At 36.8% G+C, this 24,458-nt stretch overlaps 1 protein-coding gene across 1 annotated transcript in view; it reads right to left on the reverse strand.

The window, feature by feature from the left end:
- sdk1a (sidekick cell adhesion molecule 1a) overlaps window positions 1-24,458 on the reverse strand; it is a 274,209-nt gene that overhangs the window by 123,624 nt on the left and 126,127 nt on the right. The window contains exon 5 of the mRNA XM_024259668.1: window positions 14,555-14,688. Coding sequence (XP_024115436.1) covers window positions 14,555-14,688 — 134 coding nt within the window. The remainder of the gene's footprint in view (window positions 1-14,554; window positions 14,689-24,458) is intronic.

Raw genomic sequence — 24,458 nt, forward strand, 5'->3', positions numbered from 1 at the left:
CGTTCTTGCATTTTTATTTTTTTTAAATTTGGCAATGGACTACTTTATTACGTAAGAATCTAAGAGGGTTAAAAGGCAATTTGAGAAGGTGTCCATTAGCGAAAGGCTCTGTCAAAGCTGCATACATTACACTAATCAGCCTAATCACAGTGTTAAATCTGAAACTTGGCACAAGGTATCCCTCCAGCATTACACAGTTTCTTTCCATACTGGCAACCACTGCGATGAGGCTCGGCTTCCTACCCATCCTTCCATCACTTCATATCTCTGTCTGCACACAGGGGTTTTAATTATATGATCTCAGAGGAGCCTGATTACACAGCGAGAGAGACTGTCAGAAACAAGAGACCTAAAAAAAAAATTAAAAAAAACAAACGGCGATAAGAGACGAGAATCAAGAGAGAGAAGTCCTTTTCTCTGCAACAAAAATACAGTAATTCCAGAAGAAGTCTCTTATGTGACACCACTGATAACAGTTGTGTTTGGATGGTACAGCAGACTATCAAAAATTCAATACAACAATAATGGAAAAAGAGCAGGTTAAGGATCACTTGGAGGAGTGACTTCATGAAAGTGAACATCATGGTGGTTATCTGCTAATTGTTCAAATAGCCACGGGGCATCTCTTTGATAAAGTTCGTCTGTCAAACAGCAAGGTCTGATGCTGCTGTCTCCAGGGAAACAATCTACTGCAGCAAGACTCCCCTTCACACCACGGTTAGAAACAATTCAAAGGTTTGAGCCGAACTGCCACAACAGAACACTTGAACTCATCAAGTTGGTTGGTAAAAATTTTTCTCTATACATCCAATGCCATCTCTACGAGTTATACATCTAAGTTGATGGTATTCCAGTAGTAGACCATCAACAGGCTTCTACTGCCATTTAACAGCAACTGTTGCTTGTATATTCTATATTCCAAATTAATTCTGCCACACTTCGAGCATTGTAACATAACTTGGGGAAATATATATAGAAAATAAATATTGATCAAATAATTGAACTTCTAAAACAGATCGACTTGAGTAAGTAATAGAGCAGTTTTTTTGTGAATCTTCAAATCCACTCTTAAAAAAAATCAAATATATTAAAAATTGTGGATATTGTGCATGTAAGAATGTTGTATTTTATTTTGTTGTGCCTTCAAGAGTAATTTGCCCTTGAGAGTGCAGCCATATTTCAAAAGAAGAGAGGAACCTTATTATTTGAGAGGTGTTTTTATGTTTGAATCACGCAGAACAAGAACTAATGTAAAATGGAGATGTCCTTCTGATTTTGAAACAACTTTGGAATTGTTTGACTAAAGATCTTAAATGTATTAAATCTGTAACAAATATGAGGTTACTGTTAAAATGTCAAATAACTGGTTCATGTAAATGAACATGTATATTTATGAGTGTGTGCCCATGTCCATGTATGTATTGGTGAATGTTTGTGACCTATTTGACAATTTTTAAAGGGTTTTTTTTTATATATAAATTGTCTCTTTGCCTGATGTCACTTTTTTTTTTTTCTTGAAAAGCTTCAATTAGGATTTTGTTTTAGCTCTTTTTGGTTAACTTTTTGCCACATAATTTGTGATGCAAACAACTAAACTCTATCAAGAACTGTGGTTGTAAGAGGATATAAATGCAGAATAAGAAAAAACTACAGTAAAAGAAAACAACTCAATCATACTAGAAAGAAAAACTGAAACTAAAGCACAATTTAAAAAGGAAAAAAAAGTGACATGGCAGAAGAGGTGAAAACAGGAGGATCTCAGTCTGACAAACATAAAACCCTTGACTTGAATATGCTTGTGTGTAATGAACAAAAACAGAGGCAGCTGGTTGATGTCAGGGAAACATGACACAAAGCTTAAGACCTAAGACTGGAAAACTAAATGAAAAAGCACACAAAACCTGTGATCCAATAACAAACTGCTAGCACAGGTGTAGTTTGTATTTTGGGCCACAGGGGAGTGAAAACTCCATATTGAGTACAGCAAACGGAAGAGAATTGTGTGCAAAGTTGTGCGCCTGAGAGACACACAGTCCTCTCAGAATGTTCTTTCTGTCATTCTGCAGGTAAAGAGGCTCCACTGTGCCACAGAAAACATCCCAAGACTTGAGGCTTTACCTTGTTGTTTTAGAAGAGCTTTTCTATTGATTAGTTCCCGGTAGAAATGCTGTCTCATCATTTTTTTTTAACTCCAACCAAAAGCCTAAAAGCTGTTCTTTGTATGTAACCTCAGTTCAAAGACACTTAAAAGTGTTGCCTCAAAGTGACCACTACTTTATTTATTTATATGTATATATATATAGAGAGAGAGAGAAAGAGAAAGAAAGAGAGAGAGGGAGAGCTAAATAGTTGTTTAATGTATTTATTTTTTTTTACTAGTATTTTTTGTGTTTTTATTACTATTTTTTACTAAAGTATTTTAGGCTTCTACTTCCATTTTTTTTTCCCAAAATGAAACTTCGTCTACATGCTAAGGTGATTTTTATGTAGATTTTGCACAAATACTTGTCGACTCCATCTTAAAAACACATCAAGTAAATACTGTCTGTAGCTCTTTCTTGACTGGATGATTAGGTTGCTTACAATATAACAAAGCTGTAGATAGCGTCTATTTGAAACAATGCTCCTAAAATGCTCCCTTAAGTGAATATCAATAACTTTTTACTGGCACTTCTGACGCTGTGATAGACAGGTATAGTTCTGCCAACTTCTTCAGTGACTCAAAGGTAATGTCCCCCATATAAAATAAGATCACTTGGTTTCTATAGTTTTTAAACTTGTACTTCAAAGCTGAATTGAGATTGAGACAGGAGAGCTTGGATGTTTTGTCTGGTCCAGGTTCTTCAAAATCCCTTTCATTAATGTTGGACCTCTTCCCAAATTCAGTTAAATCTGAAACGTGATTTTTTATTAGAGGAAAATGACCAGTGAGAACTAGATTAGCTGCTGTCTATAACCGAGACACATGACAGATGTGCCACTCAGTCCTGTTGCCATAAGGATTTATCTTTGTCTGATTGCCTCTTCTAACCCCAAATTTGTAGATTTATAATGATAAAGATGATGTCAGTTGTAAAAATAGGACATTCAGCCTCAAAATGGCTCATATTGTCAATTTTTTTTAATTTTGACACTGACATAACTTGGTTGCTCTTATTTTTGTGACATAAACAATGGATGAATCGATATAAAAACAAGTATTTTAAATTAGAAATAATTTCAATGTTAGCTTGAGTCCAGATTATTTGTTTTAGGCTTTAAGCTTTACACTTTGATCAAAAACTGCTTAGTTAAAAACAAAAAACACCATTGACCATTGGGTAGTTCAACGTGTAATGACTCGTTTTCTTTGCAGTGACATCACATTTTGTTAGTTATTTATTTAGGCTACAAAAAAACATAAAACTTGAACTTTCAACAACCTGACAAAATATTTACCTCAGTTCTAATGGCTCTTGTATATCCATATTTTTGTTTTATGTTATCTTATGGTTCTTAAATTAACATTTCATAAGTGCAGATATATTTTTGAACATTTACTGTACTGCTTTAACAATGATTCTGGAAAAAAAAAAAAAAAAAGAAAAAAAAAATCATACTGTTGGCAAGCAAGTTCACTTCCCCTTGAAACAATGCCACATTTGTAAGGAACATGCATTTGCGGACTGAGCTGCAGAGCTGAGTATTTGGGTTGCACCAATGAAAAACATGCCAAATCATCTCTGTAAAAGCCATACAGCTTATTCTACCATCGATGTATCCTCCAGAGTAAAACCAAAATATTATTTTTTTTGTCAAGTGTATGAAAATAGCAAAAGCACAGCTGACCTTCCATCATAAAAAAATAGAGTATTGAATCGAAAGTCATTTCAAGGTAACATTTACGTTTTGATGAATACCATATAGAAAACAAAGGCAAAAACATTATGCCATTTAGGAAAAAATAGAATAAAAAAAACTCTAAGGAATATCTGAAAACATAAACAAGCAAATTACTAAACCAACAAATAAATGAATATTAAGCAGATCTGAAGCATTTGTCGTATGTATCATCTGCTTGACATGTGAGAGCAACTGCAGATGGTCAAGAAAAGAAAATGTGCTGTGCAAAAAGTGGAGATTTCCACAAAAAATAAAAAAAAAAAATAAAAAACTGCAGTGTTTAAAGGTCTTGTGGTTTTACTTTTTTTCTTCAAAAAGATTTTCAAAAGAACCTTAAAATGTATCTCTTCTCCACTAGGTGCTTTATCTGGCTTATATAAAGAAAAAAAGTAAGTGCAAATGAAAGCACCAACTTATTCTATGGTGAGAATTTATCCCTGTTTTAGTCAAAATGATAGAAAAAAGAATTTGCACAAAATATTTTGCTCTATTTTACAGTTGGAGGATTTGACAGCTGCCTGTCAATCAGAAAATGCATTTCTGTACAAGGAAAAAGTGAATTATAAAACAAAATCACAAAGTTTAAAGAAATTAACTCTAGGTACAGTTTCATCAACATCCTAACATCGTCATATTATAGAGGCAATAAAGTTAAATACGTTTTTTTTTTTATTTATTTTTTTTATTTATTATTTGTTGTTCCCTACAACAGAGTGGTGACCTTTAAGAATGGATGGATGGATGGATGGATGGATGGAAAGTCAGGCTGGTTCAAACATAAATGAAGGGGGCTGACTTCCTTATGCAACAGGCCTCTAAAGGTTACTTGGTAAACTGAGCGACTAATGATTTTAAACAATAAACGTTGGGCCCAGAGGTCAGAAAACATCCCCAGTCAGCCATTAAAAACAAATATCTTTCCCTAGAACTTTCTTTAACTGCTCATTATATTGAATAAAACAGGTTGCATCGATTTGAAGTAAACTTGTATTTCCAAAATTTGTTTTTCCATTTTTGTATTTCAAAAAAACAAAAAAAAAAATAATAATAATAAAAAAAACAACTAAAATAAAATCTCAGGATGCAGCCGTGTAGAAGAAATGCAGCAGAAAAATCGCTGAGCACAAAAACACAAACAGTAAATAAAAACACAAAGAAGTAAACGGTAAGGTGATGGTGAAACAATAGTAAGAAAAACAAATGGGCAAAATCTAGGCAAGTCTGTGACACATTTTCACCATGTAGTTAAAAAACCAATACTGGCAGCCGCTCATAAATATTGTCTGCCAGCAATTAATTAAAACAGCCATACAAGAAGCAGAGATTCAGAGTCACTGTTCAGTGCACACACCTGTACTTGTATCAGTGCTTGGTGCCTACACAGAATCTAATTTGGCATTTGTTTTCTTTTTCGGCCTCACCAGCCAACAAGTCCGTTAATATTCCACCCACACAGCCCTGCATATTCTTCAGTGGTTTTAGCAAATTCTCCATGGACATAGTCCCTTTTCAATACAACAGAAAGTATAACCGCTTAGATCATGCACAAGCAGATTGTGGCACGCTGCCCTGTTGTCTGCCCAGGCTTTCTTTGAGGCTTACCGAAGCATGAGGCAGCAAAATACAAAACCTAGAGTGTGTCATGAGACTTATAGCACAGAAAATGACAGAAAAACTAAATGGGATGTAACTTTTTTTATTTTAAATACAAGACTGGCAACATCTGCAACACCAGGATCAATCCCGATCTAAACTATGTACAAAATTACAAAAATAATCCAAACACATGAGAAAATGCCAATTAGATGCAGCACAAAATTACGAGGGAGGGACTTGGGTTAAAAGCACACAGCTCCTCCGGACACACGTCAACAGAAGAACAAACAGGTTTCCGTTTCCTCGTTTGAGACTCAGTGACGTGGAAAGAAAACACCTGGCAGTGAGGGGACACGAGTGAAGAAACAAACAAATGACTCTAAAACACACAAGAATTCTGTCCTCGCGCAGACGCAAACATGTCAAAGTGCTCCTAAAAGTGTGCTAATCCCACATTTCGCTTGCATTTTTTATTGAACAAACTGTGGGCTGTCAGTCATAAACCTTTTACAGTTTGAAAAAGACATTCTGAGTCATTTTTTCCCTGTTCCTTCTGTGTCAAATGACAGTATAACAGTGGATTTCTGTTGCTGTCTGGCTTATCTTAACATCATCAGCCGGTTCTTTAGCTTCTGACAGACTCGTCTGATTTCTCAGAGCAATTGGGTGACAAGCACTGCATGCTGAAGAAGGAGAAAAAAAAAAGATAAACTGGAGGACCAGAGCAGCACATGCTGTAAAATGGCAGACTCCAGGAGAGACTCCAACAGAAAACGTAATCACTCAGAGGCTCTTTCAATCACCAAGCTGATGTAATCAAGCTCACACTCTCACACCCTCAACAACACATACATGCATGAAATGATTAACACCACAAAAAAGGTTTAAGGTGAATTTACTATGCATTTATGCACTTGGAGCAAATCTCCACCGTAACTTTTCTATCAAAGTCTTATCTTGTTGCCTCCCCTTTTGATTGCTCAAGTCCTCTGCATTGCAGGGCCTGTTTACAGGCCCACACAAAAATGGGATCACTGGGAGTAAATCATAAAAAGTAACCATTAGAAAATCCCGGTTTGGATATTAGTCCACTATCTACTTCCTTTCAAATAAGTATGTAAAATTGTATTAATTTCAAAATGCTGATCTGTTAAAAAGCAGCGCGGATCTGTTATTCGTCTTGTAGACACATCTACAGCTTTGGTGTTGCTACTGTGAACGCCAATATGTCTGACAAATAGCCAACACATTCCTGCTGCTGTCTGTTTGTTCTCTTCAACTAAGAACCTGGGGTTGACTTGGATGTGCAACACTACTTTAGGCTCTCATGTGACTTCTTGTGACTTTTCCTTTTCATTTGCACTTGCTCAGATTTAAAACTCTGAAATGTATAGAATAAAAGTAGATAGATATGAGGTAGAATGCCGATCTATATCTTAATGTTGGGCACTAGCCATTTTCATTGAGAAATCCTGTCTACATGTCAGTCAAAAAAATCGAATGTATCAAGAAATTATATAATAATCTGATGTTTGGTGTTTAAATAAACATACTCATAGGGCACAACGCTTCATAAAATAGCTGCTCCTCTTCCTTTTTTTCCACTCTATGTCCTGTTTTCTATTGTTTTTATTATTATTGTAAAAGGTATTACGCTAAAAAATAAGTGGTGTCAAATACAGATGAATTATCAAAAATCTATATTTTAACTTTCTAATAATCCCTAAATAACTTTCGTCAAGTGTTTGTTTTGATTTGAGAAGTTGGCCCAAAAATCATTTATAGTAAATTTGCAGAAGTTTTGATTGGATAATTGTTTGAGAAGTTTCTAAGTTTTGTGACCTTTAAAGTACTTTCAAACAAAATGCAGAATTATTTTATGTCCCTAAAATGTTTTTTAAAAACTTTAGCCAGCCCAATCTTCTGCACAAACAATTTAATTGGTGTTTAATTAGCAGTCAGCCATTAACATTACAGGTGGAGTAAACAAGACAGCATTATCAAAGTCATTAACAACAACCCCAGCACTACCAATTTGATAAAAAATAACACCTGAAAGCAAGGTTGATTGCCTTGTTTGCCTTAAGTCACAAAAAAGCATGTAAATGTTTTATAAATTCCATCTAGTTCTTGAATTCATTTTGGATAAATGGAAGAAATCAACATGAAAGATTTAACATGTTATTGAAGAGGTGCTGCTTTTTTGTACATTTTGAAGGAAAAGGGTCAAAAACACTAAGAGCATGGAAAGACACCTCAATACGCCAACGTAAGTAGTTGCCCAGTATGGTGGCTGAAAATGCTAAAGTAGTTTAGTCAAAAAGGAGTCGTCCACTTTCACAAAGTTCTCAAAGTCTGCCGAACACACAAAAGAAGCAGCAGGACACAAGACAGAAGACGTGACGACAGAAACCCCGTTTTCAAAAAAGAAAAAATGCTTCACAAAGTGTAGCAGAAGGCACAATGCAAGTGGGATTGTGGAGATTCATAAGCTAATTAAGAAAAAGAGATCTCAAATTATGAGCGAGAGCACTTACTACAAAGACGCATTATGTCATGGACAGACTTTGAATGAAAAGGAAAATTTACAAGGCTTTCAAGCTCTAATGAAAAGATCGTATCAACTGCATTTAGAGACTAAACAGTCGGGACATCTGCGTCTGCACTGTATTGATTTTATTTTTCTTTGAATCTCTGTGATGAATCTTCTCCGTCTTTACGTAAGCAAAACACTAGAAAAAAACAAGGGGCTCTATATATGAGTGTAGAACTACATTTGAAAAGAGTTCAGCAATCTTCTAAATTGTATTCTTTTTTTCTTCAAAACAAGATAAAATAATATATAAAAAAAAAACAAAACAGGACAATGTTATAAAAAAAATGTATATAAATTGTAACTTTTGTTCAACCCAGAAATACGAAAGAAAACTTAATGTACCTCACCAGAGTTCCCAAAGTTTTTTTAACATGTTTCCTTTTGACCCGTGTTTTCTGTTACCTGAGGTCTGTTTTTGTCTCTTATCAAGGATCATTTAAGTGAGGATTTGCACGTGACTCTATCCACAGATTTTTCTTTAAGAAGAAAGCTAGGCTGAGCTACAAATCCACAAAATCCTCCCATCCAATGACATGAAAGTGAGCAGACCAATTGACATTGACCAGTTCAACTGCAAGTGTGTGCATTTAAGATTATTAAAGAGATAAAGAGATGAAGAATAAGTGCAAGTTAAGCATGGCGCTCAGTTAATTAAAGGAGAGGTTTTAACCCTGTCCCAGGAAAGACCTGAGAGCATGACCTCCTACTTTAGAGAAGATATACACGTTTCTTTTAGTTCTACTGACTCAGAATAAAAACATAAAATGTCACAGAATATTGGGAAAATGCTGAGAAAAACAAAATTGGTTCACTAAAAAACAAATTCAAAATATTTTAGAGACACACAAATTGAGGGAATCTAAGGTTAACACTTAAAATCATTGAGTGCACAATGTTTCATTCATGTTTAACACTGAGTTTAAATATATTTGTCCATGAAATTTACTATTTTTTAAATTCTCCCAAAATTCTGTAACTCTTCATGTTGTCTGCACTGATAAATAGCTCAAGGAGCTGTATATTTTAGAGGCCAGCTGTACTGCCAGTGATTACAGTGTGTGACCTCTCACAAGGCTGTTGAGCTGCTATCAATTCTTGCTGTGTCAGCTCAACCACGGATGACAGTTAGTGCCTTTGATTTCCCGCAGACCGGGCGGCACTTTGAGGATGGTGTTCGGGGAAATGCAGATAATAGATCTGTCAAGTGCAGCAGGTAGATAATATAGCTGTCTCTCTAACAAATCTTCCATCCACTCCTACAAGCTTTAGGAATTAGGGACTTTTGGAAGGGTTGGAGATTCTGAGTGTCCATCTTTGGCTTAATGATCTGTTTCTAAATACTTCCGCTTATATTTTTTTTCTTTTTTTCTTTTTTTGCTTTAACCTTTAAAACTCCTTCAGAATTTTCTAATTTGGGGTTCTAGAATGCAGTTTCATCAGCAGAAGTCCTGATTTAAACAGACCGCTGGCCACATCCTCTCTGAACTCATGACTCATAGCATGAGTTATTTTAGTGCTGGTCTTTAGGCTTCTTTGTCTTTTGTTCTTGTCTGCTTAGCACAACGCTTACATCTAACTCTAGCCAGAAAAGAATATAAAACAGGTGCTTAATTTATTCTGGAAGAATTTATGAAAGGAAAAAGCAACATTTTTAGAAATTTGACTGACAGCTATGAACTTCTGCCTTTAGTCTTCAGTGGCCGCTTAATTGAATTAAAAGACAAAAGACGACAGGAAGTGAAGAGTAGAGATAGGACTGGCAATGTTAAACAAAGCTAAATAACTTCATTTGAATAACTTAATATGGATATGTTCTTTCTTTAATGAAGTATGTAGAAAGTTCATCACACAGGTTTAATATATCTGTAAAAAAAGAAAAAAAAAAAAAATTAAGACAAATCTCTCAGTGACTCAGAGTCTTACGTCTGCTTTTCCAAGTCTTTCTTCACTGTTATCTGCGCAGAACAAATAAAGCAAAAGCTTTTTTAACCCTTTAACTTAGGAGCTTTAAGCTCCAGTGTTGACATTCTTTTGCAACTGCTTACAGAATTCACGTGATTCTAGCAGGTTCTGAAGCGGAGAAAAGCAACCTTGCACTAATATGGAACAATTTTTAGCAGTCAAGTGCTTATGCTATCTACGCAAATCAGTGGGTTTTGTTGCAAAGATTTAGTGGCTAGGGGTGTAGGGGGAAATCGATTCAGTGATATATCACAATATCTCGCTTGGGAAAAGTTGACATGACGATATTTAATTAATTATTTACGAGCATCCTTGAGCGCTTTACTTTTGCTTTCCATTCATTGTATTTTTTCATATACTGAACAATATTTTGTTGCAGAAATCAGACAATGTTGACTGTACCTTTTAAAAAGAAATATTTTTTTTATTTCCCAAAAGAAAAGCGGCATGAATCTGTGGGTTAAAGCAACTTCTATATGAGGTACAGTTGCAGTGCTTTATTTTGTAAAATAAATTTGACAATTTTATTACAATTAAGGACATATTTAAATTCAGTTTTTCTTTTGACTTTTTTCTAATACATTCAATTGAATTGTATTTATATAGCCCAAAATCACAAAGAAAATTTGCCTTATTGGGCTTCATGCAGGTAATGTTACAGATGCAGAAGTTAGTCATAAAATATGAAAAAATAGCTAAAGATTAAACAGACTAAATAAAACTGGTTATCCCTGCCCTTAGACCCTTCCTCCCGGTAAGGAAAAACTCTTACGTACTCTTTAAGTAAAAATTTGTCCTGGTACTGTCAATATATAGCGGGACATATCGTATCGTGAGAAATGTACCGCGATATGCATTGTATAGCCAGACCATTGCCAATACACACCCCTAATAATGTAAATGGACAGTCCTCTCATTGTACTAGAGTTAGCTACGGAGTCCCTCAGGGCTCAGTTCTAGGGCCCATTCTGTTCACGCTTTACATGCTGCCCTTAGGACACATAATCAGGAAACACAGCATTAATTTTCACTGTTATGCAGATGATACACAGCTGTATTTATCCATTAAACCAGATCAGAATGACCACCTAGAAAAACTGAATTCCTGCATCAGAGACATTAAGACCTGGATGACAATTAATTACCTCCTCCTGAACCCAGAAAAAACTGAGGTCATGATACTGGGTCCTAAACACCTGAGAGATGCTCTCTCAGATCAGATAGTCTCCCTGGATGGTGTAAATGTTGCCTCCAATTCTTCAGTCAGAAACTTAGGGGTTTTATTTGACCAGGATTTATCATTTAAGGCTCACATATCTCAAGCTTGTAAAACTGCATTTTTTCATCTACGCAATATAGCTAAGATTAAAAATATGTTATCTAAAAGTGATGCTGAAAAACTCATCCATGCATTTGTTACGTCTAGACTGGATTACTGTAACTCTTTACTGATAGCATGCCCTAAAAGTTCTTTAAAAAGTCTTCAGCTTGTCCAGAATGCAGCAGCAAGATTGTTAGCAGGAACTAGCAGAAGAGAACACATCACTCCTGTGTTAGCTTCTCTCCACTGGCTCCCAGTTGAATTTAGAGTAAAGTTCAAAATCCTCCTGTTAACCTATAAGGCTCTGAATGGTGTGGCCCCATCCTATATTAGAGATCTCATAGTTCCTTACCAGCCAATCAGAACACTTCGCTCACAGAATGCAGGACTGCTTGTAGTTCCTAGAATTTCCAAAAGTACAGTTGGAGGTAGAACCTTCAGCTATCAAGCTCCTGTTCTATGGAATAAGCTCCCAGCTCATGTCAGAGAGGCAGGTACAGTTTCTACCTTCAAAACTAGCCTTAAAACATTCCTCTTTGGACAGGCGTTCTGCCAGACTAGCCAGTAATCATAGAATAATTAACATAATGCTCCCATACTGTTCTGAAGTTTGGGGAAATAATTATTATAATCACATACTTCTCCAATATATGCTTGAAATATAAATTATGAAATATGTATATTCTCTACATAATAACATAGAAGGCTGCTAGAAGTTAGAAGCTGGGGAAAGTATGGTGCACTGGGGCTCTGTCCTCTTTTCCATCTACTTCTCCTCTCCTCTACTTTTTTATTTACTTCTAATTGTATGCCTTTGTTGGTGGTGCAGTATAATTCACATGTTTTTCCTTCTTTCCGACTCCCCTGTGGGAGACCGGGAGAGATTGCAGTTTCCGGGAGACTTGTTGGTGATCCTGACGAAGCCCCGCCCATCTGGATGAAGCCCCGACACCATCCTGCATCTCTGAGTGGGAGTGATTCCTGGTGGGTCGTCTGTCCTCCTGCTCCTGGTCGTGGACTGCAGTTCTGCTTCATCTGGACTATGGACTTAATCATCACTCGTCCCTCAGCTCTATATGAATGAACTCTACTCATATATGCAGTTTTAGCAGCTAACTTTTCTTTAACCGTTCTGGTATCGCCTGTCCGTCCTGGGATGGGATCTCTCCCTCATGTGGGAATCCCTAAGGTTTCTTCTTTTTTTCCTGACTCAGGTTTTTTTAGGAGTTTTTCCTTACCGCGAGGGAGGGTCTAAGGGCAGGGATGACCGTTCTTTATAGTCTGTTTAGTTTTTACCTATTGTGCATATTTTATGACTCCATCTGTGCATCTGTAAAAACTACAGGCATGAAGCCCAATGAGGCAAATTGAATTTGTGATATTGGGCTATATAAATAAAATTGAATTGAATTGAATTGAATTAATAGTGGCTTTGCACCACTATGCAACACTGCGTTGGTAATGTGTTGCATATTGCTGCAAAGCCAACATGCAAAGCTGCTTTTCTCTATGTCAGAATCAGATGATTCATGTTGGTGGAATAAACAGTAGAAGAATTACAGTTTGTTTAAGACCGTGTTTTGTTTAGGTGTCGCTGGCGACACATCCGGTGTTAAAGGGTTAACGCGCTTTTGAAGGCTTTATACAAACATTTCATTTCACCCTATATTTTCCTCTTCCTTTTTCACCTTTTTATTTCATTCTTCAACCCCAATCCAAATAAAACACCAAGTAAATCAAATATGTCTTTATGCAGCAGAGGACATTTATCTCACAAATGTTTATTGGAGAAAAGACACACCAATAAGGTAAAACAAAGACATGCAGATGTTTGTGACTGATCAGTGAAGCCCAACAGTAGTGGGCTTAAAATGCCCAGGGGAACGATTGCCTGTGACAGCTATAACAAGGTACCTTGTCTATATTTATGTGATTGCGTGCTCTTGCACGTGTGCATTTGTGACCACGAATGGTAAAAGATACAACCCTGTAAAAGAGAATCTAATTAAAACACAGCGCAGCCACGAGGGACGGAGTCCTCCCTCCCTCCCTCTCAGTTTCATTTAACCATAGCAAACCCTTCAACTGAAGGACTAGACAGCCGAGTCAATCCTCCGGCCTCACAGGAGAGCAGATAGAGGGAGAAGAATACAAAAATGTTAAAAGAAAAAAAAGTTCACATTTTAAGAGCTTTATTTTTTTTAAGCCTAATTCCTCCAAACTGAAGTTTAAAGAAGTTTCCCACAGATGTGACGCTGTACAAAAGCAATAAACGACATTTACAAGAAGCTAAGCATTTTTTATCAAATTGTTTTGAGCTTACCCCCTTTTGAAAATGTCACACTGCAGCTTCTGCAGGTAAATGTGAAAAAAAGGTGTCTATCATGCAGACGCAGCTCCCCATCTCATCCGTCTATAAGGAGCCACATCTCGTGATGCTACTGTGTAAAATTCAATGAATGTGTGCGGAGTCCATCTAATTAATCATTCATCTCTAATAAAGCATTCTTGCTTTATTATGTTAATTTAAATTTTTGGCTGGCCGTGCTGAATTTTTTATCCATCATATCAATAATTCAGGCATCTTTACTTAATGATTCTGAGTCAGGACCTACAGCATTTTAGCCTGCAAACAGCAGTGTGTGAAACAGAAAATTGCTTTTGTAATTAGTCAAATATGTCAGCACTTCCTGACTTGCTCTGCTTATATATTTTTAGGATTGTGCCATGTGACAGTTGATAGGAATTAGTGACAAAACAACTGAGGAAATGAATGTCAGACATTCTTATATTAAGCAACGTGTTGCCATTTTAAACCACATAACCACTCGTCTTATATCTAATACATGCATCTCTGAGACCTTCATCTCATTAGCATGACCCAAACATTCCCTAAAAAACCATTGTATATTATTTGATCCATGTATTCTGCCATGCAGTTCAACATCATTCCACTAGGGGCAGTAGAAGGGGTTTTCCTGCACATTTCAAATTGGCTGCATCCATGAAAACTACAAAAATTAGTCTCAATTAGTCTAATTATTAATCTCAGTTCACACCTGCCTTATTTGAACCAATCCAGCCCCCCAAAAAAATCACACAAAATGAAATTATGAATGGAGGGACATTTTGTAAGCAATGTGCAGCGATCAGAGCTTTTGTCAAATCATATAATGTTTGTGAATATTTCTCCTTACCTGAAATGCTCAGGTAGACAGTGGGGCTTGTCACATTCTCCCCTGTCATCTCATTCAGCGCTTCGGCGTGATAGCCTCCAGCATCCGATGCAGTGGTTGCCAAGACAACGAGCTGATTGTCCAAAGTGACTGCTCTGCAGGGCACAAATAAGAGACACAGTCAGCATGAGTTTAGAAGAAACTACATTCCAGAGAAAAACATCCTCCTTTCAACACTACTCCATCTCTCATGAAAAAAAAATATATATATATTCAAAGTAAGGCTCTGTCAAGAGAAGAGTATTTGTTCAGAGACTGATTCAGATTGGTAAGGGGTTGGGAGGGGGAAACTGAATGCAACCATCAAAAGGGAAAATAAAAGGATTCAGAGAGCTTAAATAAATCTGTTCTCCTGTCTGAAATTGACATGCGGCTCATTAGGTGAATCTCTCAATCGTTTGACAATTCTCCCATGTTTGCCCATTGTTCTCCAGTCTACATTCTTTACACTGATCCACCTAAATTTCTTTGTAATCGGAAGGCACAAACATACACAACAATGACAAAAACCTGAGATTTTTTTGTTTATTTGAGCACACATTCACATACAAGATGTTCGCGTGGCTTTTCAGAAAAGCATAATAGGAAGAGTTGACTTTGGAGGAAGAAGACGGAGGGGTGGTAACAAGGAGAATTGGGAGAGGGGGTGAAAAATATATTTGTAAGACTTAGATTTTCCCCTTGTTTGAACTTGTCTGTCTGGCAACAGAAACTGGCAGGCAGGAACTATGGGATGTTTTATGATGCTTCTTGTGCTTTCAGCATGTCAGTGGATGGCAAAAACTTCAATATTCCAACCAGGGGGTCATTACTAAACTAAAATCAATTTGACCAAAAGAGAAAATAAGACCACATTAGACCACTGTATGGAAATGAGTCCATCCAAGTGCACTGAAATACACATGCAGTAGAAATCACACTGAGACATCATGGAAGATTGTTTTTTTTTTTTTTTCCCATTTCCATAAATAAAAAAAATAAATACCATGGAAAGTTCTGCTATATGGAGTGGTATCCCAAGGATGTTTTGGTTGTTTTTGTTTACCAGCTGTTTCAAGCTGACAGTTGTGCCCAAACAGTGTCAAACACCCCATAAATAAGCGGGAATTCTCTACTTTTAAAATTTTGCATGAATTTGAAATATTATATTTGCATCTTGATGTTGTTGCAAAGATATTAAAGCTACAAATCTCATCAGAACTTGGTTATTTTCAGACTGATTTCTTGATTGCACGTTCTTGTTTGACTAATTGGAACTAGTTCTTCTCCACACGTGCCTTCTGTGTGTTCCAAACAGAAGGACTGCAATGATCGGAAGCACAACCAATGCAATTATCAGCAGGCAGAGATTAATCATGGCTTTGTCAATCCGCGTATGTGCAGCTTGAAACATGACAGTCATTTACCGTTGAACCAGCGATGAACGAGTCAGAATGGGCAATAAATGAAGTTGGGAGCAGCAACATATTAAAAGAGGAGAGGGAGGACTGAAAGGAGGAGATGCGAACAGAAAATGTTAGCCACAAATAATCCAGGGTAGTTCGATCACACTCCCTCTAACACAAACACACACACAGTATTCCACAGGTCTAATTTTATTCGGTGTGATTTCCCCTGAGAGCATCCTCAAGAGTCAGAGTCTCAACCCCACAATGACATTCAGTCGGTGTGTGTGTTTGTCTAAGAGTGTCCAATAAAGATGAGAGCTCATCCTCTTTTAGTTGTAGAGTTTTACTTATCATTACATTGTGAATAATACTCAAGTTCTCTGCAGGTTGGAAATTCAGTTGACACAGATGTAAGTTTATTTTACTTCTTTACCCCATGTATTTTTTATTAGGATATCATGAGTTTGGAAGTTTTAAAATAAAGTAAGCCCAATGAAAAAAAAATACAGTGGATCCTTAAATCACCTTTCCTAGTAAAAAGTTCATATTATGGCTTTGTGACTAACTTTTTCGCACAGCTTTAATAATGTCCTAAAACAACATTATAGGTTGGCAGAAGTCTGGACTTTTACTGGGTCATAAGACCACAATTACTGGCTCATTTTTCATCTGATCTCCTGTAGATGCGCAGGTGGGTTTGGTATTCTTGTTCTTATTCACAGCTTCTTTCCAACACCTCCTAGTGTCACTAATGAGACATGATACACATTTAACTCTAAACAAGATTAATTAATCTCCCAGAAACTGTGTGATATATTAATTTGATTTCTGATTTTATACTTAAAATTATGTTCTTTAAAGTCCCACTCCAATCATCTCTTGACCGCTTGTAAAATCATTCCCAGTGATTTTTGTAATTATATTTATGCTGTTTTAAACCAAAATAATAAAAAAATCTGTTGTTTTCTAGGACATAGTTTCTTCAGACCAGTAGTAGTTAATCAGAAAGGCATCTCTGAGTTGTAGGCGGGATTGTTAGTGCAGAATAACCCTGCACTGATTTCCCATCATCCCTTTGTGTATACCCTCTCCAGCTAACTTACAGCGTCTCACAAACCCAACTGAACATTAGGAGTGCAACAAAAATGGCGAGCAATATTGGAGCTATCCAGCCGTACAGTTTTGAGACAGATGCCGCTCAGGTGAATAAGTCGAAGGTGTTAATGGATTTCTTTGTATATAAGTGGATACTTCAGAATTGAGCGGAGGAGGAAGTTGTAGCCTTCCAACTGTAGTTTGTATGTAACAACAACACGCTTTCTCAAATAGCATTTTTTCATCTGCTCCTTAACTTGAATCGATGCTCAGAAACACAATTTTGACCTTAATTTTCTTTATATTTGTTTTAATTCATGGGAAAAATGCTTCAATTTTTCAACAGTGAATCTTTGGTCAGTGTAGAACGATGAATTCAAAATGAGATGTGATTATAAAAATCCACAGACTGGTGGACTGTCATTGTTACCAAGCATCATTGTTGTTGTTAAAGTTGGGTTTATTCCTATTTTAAAAGATGACATATGACTTATTTGAATACCTTTATGCTTTAAAAGTCATAAGATATCTTACATGTTTTCATCTGTATCAAAAATTCCTTAAATCAAACTTTCTCCTGGCCTCTACGTGTTCCACATTAAGGATGAATTCAGCATGAATTCTTCAACAAGGTCTTTTAACCAATTTAAAATGGGTTAAGTGTGTCAGCTGATTGGCATCCATATTATCCGATGTGCTTGACCCATTGCATTCTGATTAGAATAGAGGGCATGCTTCTTCTTGCCTGCGGAGTCTGATGGGACCGGATGGTTCAAGGGAAGCTAAGCTGGCAAGTAAACATTCAAAGTCAAAAGATCTCAGCGGATGGCTGAGAGAATGCAGTTGGACTAAATAAGATAGCTTCTCGTTCCGTCTGAGTATTCGTTCGTGTTGCATCAGTCCTAATTAGCCAGTGGATTTTCGTGGCTGTTTAGTATATGACTACTAGTTCTCACACAGCCGGATTTTCGTCCTTTTACTCTTTTTCAAGAAAAATGCTTCAAAGAAAAGAAATCAAGAAACAAAAGATTTGGGGGCACTAAAATATCTACAATTCCAAGAAAAAAAGACTTTGTGTTCTGAGTATTTTGGTGAACTTTGCCTGAAAGTACAATGAATAAGTTCACAAGTAAACGGTGGAGTGATTCTCTGAATGTTAAAAAAATAAGTGATGTAACTGTTTACATTTTAAAAAACACAAGTGTTTTCACTTTTAATTAAACACAAGCTCCGTACTAAAACTGTCTATGATCCTGCAGGCTTTTATGTGTGCATATACAAGTGCAAGACAGCTTCTCCCACAGGCAAAGACATTAAATACACAGATCAACTACATCCTATTTACGTCTTGGTCTGCATTCCCCGCTGCTTCACTGGGTGGGTTTCTCTCATTGTCCATCAGACAATTATTTTTGCGCACACAAATGTCCTGAATACTTTAATTTCTCTTCCTCTGAATCAAAGCACCAAGATTTCGATTTTATTGGAGTGTCTGGCAACATTAAATAAAAACACACTTGAGTGTTTGCAATGCAAGACTGACTGATGAACACACACAGCAACACATCCGATCTGTGCCAAAAGCAAATTAGTGCGCGCAAGACACAGATGAGTGCGAAGAGAATGTGTGTGCATGTTTTATTAATATTTAAATGTGTCTATATGTGCATGAGTGCGTCCATCAGCTTTGGCGAGTAACTGTCTTGTCAACAGTACTTGTCTGCCCTCCTTTTCTAATTCTGATGGGCAGCACACGACCTTAAATTACAGTGACTCACAGACACACACACACAGATCGGGGTGAAAATTGTTAGCGCCTGCATGAAAGGAGGCTGTAAACAGAGTCTGGAAAGCAGGTTTGTTTTGGGCAATCCTTTTCAATAAAACCCACTTACACCATAAACATGTTCAACATGTGTGACTGGCAGATGAAGAGCTGTTTATTGTTAACTGATGTTTGCCAGGTAATGTCAATAACTATTTGTGGACCTGACTAATACATAGCATGTACATTATTGTGTGTTTAATGCTACATTACAGCATTTTATTTGCATAAATATTGCTTATATGACTTTTTAGATGTTATTCCTATTATATAAATCAGACGGGGTTGAAATGTTTAGTTTTTTTATGCATTTTTTTGGTTCAGAATTGACAGTTAAATTGGGTTCTGCTGTTTTCATTTTCAAAGTGGCTGACAACTACAAAGCTGAGCTTAGCTCAGAGCTCACTGGTCTGCAAAGAAGGGCAGCAAAGTTTCAGTATTAATCTGTATTTTATTCAGTCGCTTTGTGTTTCTTGACTTATAATGTTTACTCAAAACAATGAGGTTTAATGTCAAAGATTTCCCAAGTAAATCTAAACAAGAACTACACCTGAATTATAATATGTCCTCATTATTGCCAAGGTTATAAGTGTTGGGTTTGTTTTTGTCTTTTACTGAGCCTGTTTTGTCTATTTTAGTTGGCTTCAAAGCCACATGGCTCAGAGAGAAGACAGAGTTGATGGTTGGTTTTCGTTTTAGACAGTGCCTGTTAGCCAGTTCCTGTGGAGACACTTTCAGCAAATTGAGCACAAAGAGAAACTTGGATGTCAAATGGATCAAATACAACCAAAATTGCAAAGGACAGAGTAACAATGAGTTAGGCTTTTCACTGGTGAACCAAAAAAAGCAAAATAAATAAATAGAAAAGGCAAATCACATTTAAAACAAAATAATAAGCAGCTCTGGACAAATTTGATGGGAGAAAGTAAGTTAGGCACTATTTTCTTGCCAGTATTATGACAGTGATTGATTTAGAGATTTTTTGTAGTTTAAATGAAATATATTGCAGCAACATATTCAAGTATTTTTTCTATTTTCTTCTTTTTATGCAACAACTCGAAAGAGTCAGAACTTTATTAAAAAACAAAAAGAAAAAAAAAGCATGTAACGCTTTGGCATCTAAAACAGCATATGTAAAGATGTGTTATGCCCATTTGCGAAGATATTTGCGGAGATCCTTTTTGCATTTGGGAGTATTTCTCCTTTTAAATCTCTGTCAATCAAACTGTCGCAGATGGGCTCTGTTTGAATGATGAGCCTTCTTTCCATCACAACAGCTCTGCTGGACAGGCATTCAACTCCTCATCTGGTTGGCTATCATATCTAGCTTAGATGCCGGAGAAGAGAAGATGGTATCTTCTTATTGACTGGGGTCAAATGAGCCGCCGTTCACATTTCTGTGGCAAATCACCCGTCACTGGATTTTCTGTGTGAGTTTCATGCAATACTTATGGTAGCAGGGCAATGAACGCTGGAAAACCTCAACGAGACTCCACGGAGCTTCTTGATATGACCACGGAAATGCGAACGGGAGCTCATTTGACCGCAGTCTTTTGTAGTATGTTTGGTCCACGGTCCATGCTCTGTTCACTTCCTCTTCCGAGCTGACATCCGGTTTAAAAAAAATACGGGTGGACATTATTGATAATGTATGTCATTTTTATGTAGCAGCTGTGAATATTTACGCTAGCGAGACACAGTGCTATGATAATCAGACGGGGGAGGGGGTCAGGGGCGGGGCTGCCCAGCTCAGCACCAAAAGCCACGCCCCCTAAGAAGAGATTTTTGAAACAAAGGCTTCAGGTTTTAGGATTTTGGTTAAAAATGCCATAATCATAATTAAAACACTACTGGGAACGTTTTAAAAAAATAAAAATTAAAAATCATAGGGGGACTTTAATAGTTAGCAAAAAAATGTTTCAGATGACTAAATTCAATGCAAAACTTTAAATGATTGTCACTCTTTTGTCATTCAGTCCTTCAGCATAAAGAGAATGAGATCAGAATTGTATTCCCTTTGCAAGCCTGGGGTCACACCTGATACTGTGGCTAAATGTTTAAAAAATGGTTGTACTGATCCTACAACTTCAGGATTACTAGCTTTACTGCAGAAAGACAACTAAACCGCATAAGATGCCAATCCTAAAATGCTTCTGAGACACCTAAAAGGTACATTGTGCACCACTCAGGCCTGTTATTCAACAAAAGAGGAAAAACAGAACATCGTTTTCCTCTTACCAGGTCTCTGTAAAAAGCATGCTGGAAATCAACCAAATGAGGCAACACAATGAAAGGGAACGACTGGCGCATTCAAAATTTCTATTAATTATAGATGGCTTGGATTTCATCTATCTCCATTTAAAGCAAGGCCAAGTTTTTGGAAAACAGTTGATAAAAAGATAACAGGCACACATACCAACTAATAATAAGACGGTGAATGGTTTCACACAAACTTTTGCTACAAAGACGGAAGGAAATAATTTTCTTGCCAAGCATTTCTTACTTTTTTTATTCAAATTCTTTATAATTAATGTGTTGTGTAAGGTTTCACTGCAGAATCTCAGGGAGTAGAAACTTTTCCTTACCAAGAATAAAGAGCGTTAATAATGGAGAATCTGATTACAGTCATTTCACATAAATGAAACCTCTGCAAACAGAAACACACATTCTCTCTATGAGGGCTGTATATTTAGACAGACTTCTGCGAGCAGTATCAAAGTTGACATGTGCTGTGATGCCCTTAGGCACATTTGATTCAGCATACTCACTGACAGTGTGCATTTTATATGTTGCAATTGATCAAAGCGGAATACAGCAAACATTGTGAATGAAGCCATAGTTCTAAAAAAGTGGCACGACTGAAAATAAGGATTAATTAAAGCACAAAAGCAGATGTGGAAAATCTAATAAAAAAAATCATGAAATCCAATTTAAAGAAGTTATTATTATTATATTTTGGGGTTAATGAAGAGGTAAAAAAAGATCTTGATCTTGTGAAAATGCTGCAACATGATTTGTAGAAGGACAAAGTGAGGTCCAAAAGGGTTTTTTTGTAATATTGTGCCAAGTCCCCACCATCCATTCTCAAATTTGACTTAAACAGGTAAGTCCCAAAGCATCTCAAAAGAACACTGCAGGCAAACTTCACGTAGAATTTCCCATTAACACATTAAAAATTTAGTTTTCATAAAAAAATAATAAGTTAACAAGTTGATGTCAAAAATTGTCTATGCTTGTTTTCTATTTGTGATAATTGCATGCTTGTGTGAGTCAAGTGTTTGAAATAAGTCCACCCATCTTTTAAAGTGTTTTTTTTTTCCCATTAGGGGTCACAGGGATGCTTGAACCTACACAAACACGGAAAGGGCGATGGCGAGGTACACCTTGGACATCGCAGGGCCTCACACAAACTGACACAGTTGCATTCACACCAAAGAGGCAATTAAGAATCACCAATTAACCTATATGCAGCATGTTAATTGGGAGGCTCTTCCGCTAGCTTATAGACCCTCAATCCTTCAACCTAACATTAACAGTGCAACAAAAATGGCGAGGAATGTTGGAGCTATCCAGCAATACAGTTCTGAACACGATGCTATCTCCGACAGGGAAACGAAGACGTACACGGATCTAGTTGTCTACACTGAATGCATGAGTAGGGAGTTTTTTCTATGTAACAATATTTTCTTTTTTGTCTGCTCCTGATTCACAAGAATTTGAAAAAAGAAATACATAGAAAAGCTTAATTTCTAAATATATGTCCTCCATCCTCAGAAGAAATGCTACAAGAATATGTTAAAACATGTCACAAACACCACTAACACAGTTTTCATTGAAGTGAGAAAATTAAACTCTGGGGATTGTGTCCTTTCATACTCCAGAGTTCATTTCAGTTCATCAGAATCCTATAGATGACATCAGACTTTATCTCTCCACTGTACTTATATCTGTATGGTGAAGTAATTACTACCATCACTTTGACAAGATTTATACACTATTTGCCACACAAAATAAAGTAAACATTTAAAAGGGAATAAAACAAACAAAAAACATTTTTTTTCTTTAACTACTAGTATTTCTGAAGCACCTACAGAGTTTTAGATTAAAATGTGGTCATGTAATTTCAGGCTTTGTGTCATCAGCGTCCTTCTCCTAATGGAAAAATCCATATAAATCCAATAACGAGTGAAGTTTAAAAAAATGAATAAATAAAAAAATAAAAGAAAAATCTGGTTAATGTCTTAATTCCACCTCATGAATTTTGATGATTTTCCACTTAGAGAGCTGCTGCCTGCATGTGCGACTGCACATGAGACCAATAAAGGCACAGCAAATGACAGGGAAAAAAAAGGAAAGTTGGTTGAGGCTTTAACAGTAATGAACACTAATGTGTTTGTGAGAGATTTAAACAGCCCCTTCACTGACTCAGAAGCCATTTTCCTACCTTCTGCCCTACACACTCTGTGGCTCTGTGACTTGTAATTAACACAGTGCCTAAATCACAGGTTTGCATCTTCAATCACCCTAACAGTTTCTTCAAATGGTCAAATGAACACAGAAGGGTCCACCAGCTCACCAGCTTGGCCAGCAGCAGCTTTCTCTAAGTTTTCCATAAAAATCTCACACACATACACACGTGTGTGTGTGTGTTTGCAAGCATTTGGAGGTGCATGGCAAACACACAAGTGTATATCCTCAGGCACAAACAGCATATGGCCATCAGTTTGAAAATAATTGGTATGTGCATACGAGAGAGACAGAAGGAGTTAAAGAGGGCTGCTGGACAGACATTTGTTTGATGTCCTCTGGTGTGGCCTGAGTGTCGCGGAAACGCCGCTGAAAAGGAATGCAATATGGGACAGAGGTGAGACGGAGGCAGGAAGAGAGAAGAGGGAAAGGAGTCGAGGCTGGATGCTGAGTAAACGAAGGAGAGACTTATTCTCCTCCTGCTGTTTGGTGAGCTGCACAGTTCCGTGACACTTCCCTTCTATCTGTGCTGTGCGTCTTCTCGTCTCCCATTGAGACACATGCAGGCAAGCTTTTTACTGTGCACGCATAAAAATGTTGACTTCTGATATTCGAATATATTCTTCATAACAGGCTGAAACTCAGAGCTACAGGAGAACAACCAAGTTCTTTGCACAAGGAGACAGGACGCTAACACAAAGATGGATGGTGACATTGTGTTTGTCTGTGTGTGTGTGTGCACAGCTGTGCAATGTATTCCCATCCAGTGGATGGATCTCCAGACAAATGGCTATTATCCTAATTAGCACTAATTATGTCTGCTTTCAGTTACTAACACAACTGCCTGTGACTTCTTTACTGTCTTTACATGTCTTTTTCTCTGTCTTTCCCTTAATTCCCCTTAATTCACTTTTTTTTCTAATACTTAACCACATCTAACAAACTAAAGAGCTAATATGCCTAAAAAATAGTCAATTAGAATCAAATTAATTGCTATGTGACTTTTGAAAGCTTAAGTAAAGAGTAAAGCATCTACAAATGTTTTTTTTTTTTTTTTTCTTAAAGGCTTAATTTTTCAAATCAGACTGAT

The sequence above is a fragment of the Oryzias melastigma genome, linkage group LG1 (genome assembly GCF_002922805.2).
Source record: "Oryzias melastigma strain HK-1 linkage group LG1, ASM292280v2, whole genome shotgun sequence".
NCBI lineage: Eukaryota > Metazoa > Chordata > Actinopteri > Beloniformes > Adrianichthyidae > Oryzias > Oryzias melastigma.